At 36.7% G+C, this 3478-nt stretch overlaps 1 protein-coding gene across 1 annotated transcript; it reads right to left on the minus strand.

The window, feature by feature from the left end:
- Window positions 1-732: 732 nt before the first annotated feature.
- On the minus strand, window positions 733-3206 carry LOC149175097 (pectinesterase-like). Its single transcript, XM_089419511.1, has 2 exons — window positions 2224-3206; window positions 733-1630 (listed from the first exon to the last, which is right to left on the minus strand). Exons 1-2 carry the CDS (start codon window positions 3134-3136, stop codon window positions 963-965), a joined length of 1581 nt encoding a protein of 526 aa, XP_089275637.1. The 5' UTR covers window positions 3137-3206; the 3' UTR covers window positions 733-962.
- Window positions 3207-3478: the final 272 nt, after the last annotated feature.

Raw genomic sequence — 3478 nt, forward strand, 5'->3', positions numbered from 1 at the left:
TTATGTTGGTGAAACAATTGTTTTTCCTTTGATTTTGAGAGTTGTATGTAGTATTTTAAGTCTTGGCACAGTGGTGATAGATTTCAACTTTTATAAAATGTGTCTATTTATTAGTTTCATTAGAAAAAAAAATGAAAAAATTGGTTGGATTTGGAAATGTCAAATGTATTGTTAGCTAGGCTATGGCGCTTTGCATACATTCACACTTGAATCTAAACACAATTAGATTGGTGCCTTTTAGGTATTAGCGTGGTTAGAAGATTATAGATTTCTTCAAAATCCATGCTTGCATATTATTATTGCTTGAAAATGTTAAAATCCTCCCAAATTCTTATTTAAAAGTGGTTTCAATTTTATATTATTATTTATAAGGTTTTCTTTAAGTCCAATTTATCAAATTATAAGCCAATAGTTATTGTTTTTCTTCAAAATACATTATAATTAATGAGTTTCACCAAATTACTTGAAATTTTTTAACAATAATTTACCATACCTTGTAAAACCTTTGAAATTAAATAAATAATAATTATACATAATTAAAACAAATTATTGATTAATTTAACATCACAAATAAACTTAATTAAATATATTTTATTTTTTAAAAATAATTTAAAACATACACAGCTATAATATTAATTAATTAAAATTATATCTTATTTTTTAAAAATAATTTAAAACATACACAGCTATAATATTAATTAATTAAAATTATATCTTAGAATCAAACGACAATTAAAATTTATTAACACAAATCATATATTAACAAAAATAAATGTTTATACATGAGCAACTAAAAATACATAATCATCATGTAATGGCAGCAATTTTAAAAGAAAAACCAGTATCAATTTTAAAAAGGAAAACCATCATTAAATAACTGGTATTACCAGTAAAATTTATCCCCTGCCTCCCAGGACAAAAGTTATTACTCGTCCACACTATTTACATAAGCCCGCATCAAATTAGGGCACATTGTGTATCCAGGCATCCCCAGAAATGAAATTAACCACCGTAAAATTTAGAGCATCAGAAATGTTCATGTCATGAAAACCAGGCCATCGAACTCGCCCTGCCGTTGAGGCCCCGGGTCCCCAGTTCATGTATTCTCCATAATAGAGAGTGGTCAGTGCAAAGTCCCCGGACCATTCTACCCAACCCGCCGGATCCACCAGATCATCAATATATGACTGCATGTAAACTGTGCGAGAGTAATTTTTCCATGGCCTTCCCAGGAATGTTCGGAAAGAGGTCTTCACAGGAACCAGATCGGGGGCAGCAGAGACTGTGCAGTTCTGAATAGCGATTCCAGTGCTTTGATTTGGATCGTCTCTACCTTGTGCTGTAAAACAATTAACCTGATTATCGATTGGTTTTCTGGCGAGCAGGTTGCAGCTTTGAAACACGACAGCTGCATTGCCGAAGATAGGATCAACTGTGCCGTAAATGTCGCAATCTCTGTAGAATTGTCGAAGGGAGTGTGCGTACAGTGTGTCTTGGTAGCCTTTGATGCTGCAGCGGTAGAATGCCGATAGATCCGACACAACTCTTACCGCTACAGCTTGATACTTCTCTGGGCCCGCCGTGTTTTCAAAGGTGATGTCCCTAGCCAGAAAGCCTTGCCCCACTGTAGCTGTAATACACAAAGATTTCACGTCATAATATATAAAGGATATTGACATGACATTGATGGTACGTATTTTGATGACAGATATTTTAATTGGTAAATTTAAAATATTTAAAGTTTGGTATCATAATTTAGTTGTCAAATTATGAGTGAGAACAAAAATTTATAGTTAATGGAAAGCAATGACGTTTTGATTGGTCACTTCAAACTCATCAAAATTAAGCATCCCAACTTTTTTTAAGGACTTAATTATATGTTAAAATGGCACAATACCGTGGGCTAAGAAAAGTATAACCTAAAATCCACCTATCGCCCTAACACTTTAAAATCTATCTTAATTATATGTTAAAATGACACAATACCATGGGCTAAAAAAACTATAACCTAAAATCCACCTATCGAGCCAACACAGCAATGAGTTTGGGAGAATACAATCAAGGACATAAATATCAAAAAACCCTTTGAGGCGAAAGGTAACATTTTTTTTTTTTGGAAATTCCAGGCCTGACCCTTTACTAAAAAATCAAGACCTTTACTGCGCCCCCAGGAGGAAAAATGAAAATTTCCAAATTATCACATAAACGAGTAAAGCAGATTACCAAATGTTGCAGAGCTGTAAGTAGTCCATCCGTCAGCAACGCTTCTATTACCAGTGATGACAGTGGCGTTTATGCCATCTCCTACCAACATAATATTCGTCTGGTATATGGGAACCTCAATATATTCACAGTAGATTCCCTCTCTGATGTATATTACATATCTATCTAAACTATTGTTTGGAGCAGCAGTCAGCGCTTCAGTAATTGTTGTATAATTACCACTACCGTCCTGAGCCACGGTCACCGCATTGTACCCTAAAGCATCGTCGTCTTCAGAGGTTTGGAGAAACCTTCTTCGGTCCGCAGCAGACAACCATTTAGGGAACCCGTCCTCCATGGATCCATAATGCGAAAGAAATTTATCATCATGAGGCTTCTGTTTCGCTGCATAGGATGAAAGACGGCGGTTGTGTACAGGGGGCTTCTTCGAAGCTTTGCCAATTACAGAAATATTGTTAACAAGCGCTAAAGAATTACTCAAACCTCGTGAGACATTATGTACACTAGGACTCAATGTGTTTTGCACGTTTCCGTTAGCCTCCTGGAGACTTTGGATGCAGGTAGCCTGATTAGTAAGAGCTGCACTCACCCAAGTCTGAATGTCAGCCACCTGCCTCCATTTCAAAGCATTAGCAGTAACCTTTGATAAAGAATTTCTCAGGTCGTCCAACATTAGCTCAAACAACTGTATGCAATCTTCAAGGGCTTGTAGTTGTATTCCGCTGAATAACCACCTTGAGATACCAGAAACTACTTGGAAGACTTGTTGTGCTTCCATAATGTTTTCGCTGAGAGACATCCTACAGAGATCTGCGGAATCTGTTTGCGATGGTTCAGCTGCAAATACTGTGGACATTGTTGAAATACAGAATATGACGAAGAAAACCAGAGACATACACCTCCTAGAGGCCATTGCAGAATGCCGGTCCTCTCCCGTTAAGTGCGTTGAATCAATCACCGATTATATCAAACTGGAGACCCTGAATATATTGCTCACATATTGTCTCTTCTTAACTTTCACAACTACTTGCGTACCTTCGACCACGTGGCTCGGTTTTGTCCATGCAAGTCAGCTCTACCTTCACTTGTCTAATCATCACGGATTGTTTTTTCTCTCCTTCATTTGTCTAATCATCACGGATTGATTTTTCCTCAGCTTTCTTTTCACGGCCACTTGCTCGCTATCAACTTCCACTTAGATCGCCGACTGTACGCATTGTCGGTGGTGGTGATTTCAGTTATTCTGTTCAATAAT

This window comes from Pinus tabuliformis, chromosome 4_1 (genome assembly GCF_031772625.1).
Source record: "Pinus tabuliformis cultivar Carrire ecotype Pingquan chromosome 4_1, CPIR1, whole genome shotgun sequence".
NCBI classification, from domain to species: Eukaryota; Viridiplantae; Streptophyta; class Pinopsida; order Pinales; family Pinaceae; genus Pinus; species Pinus tabuliformis.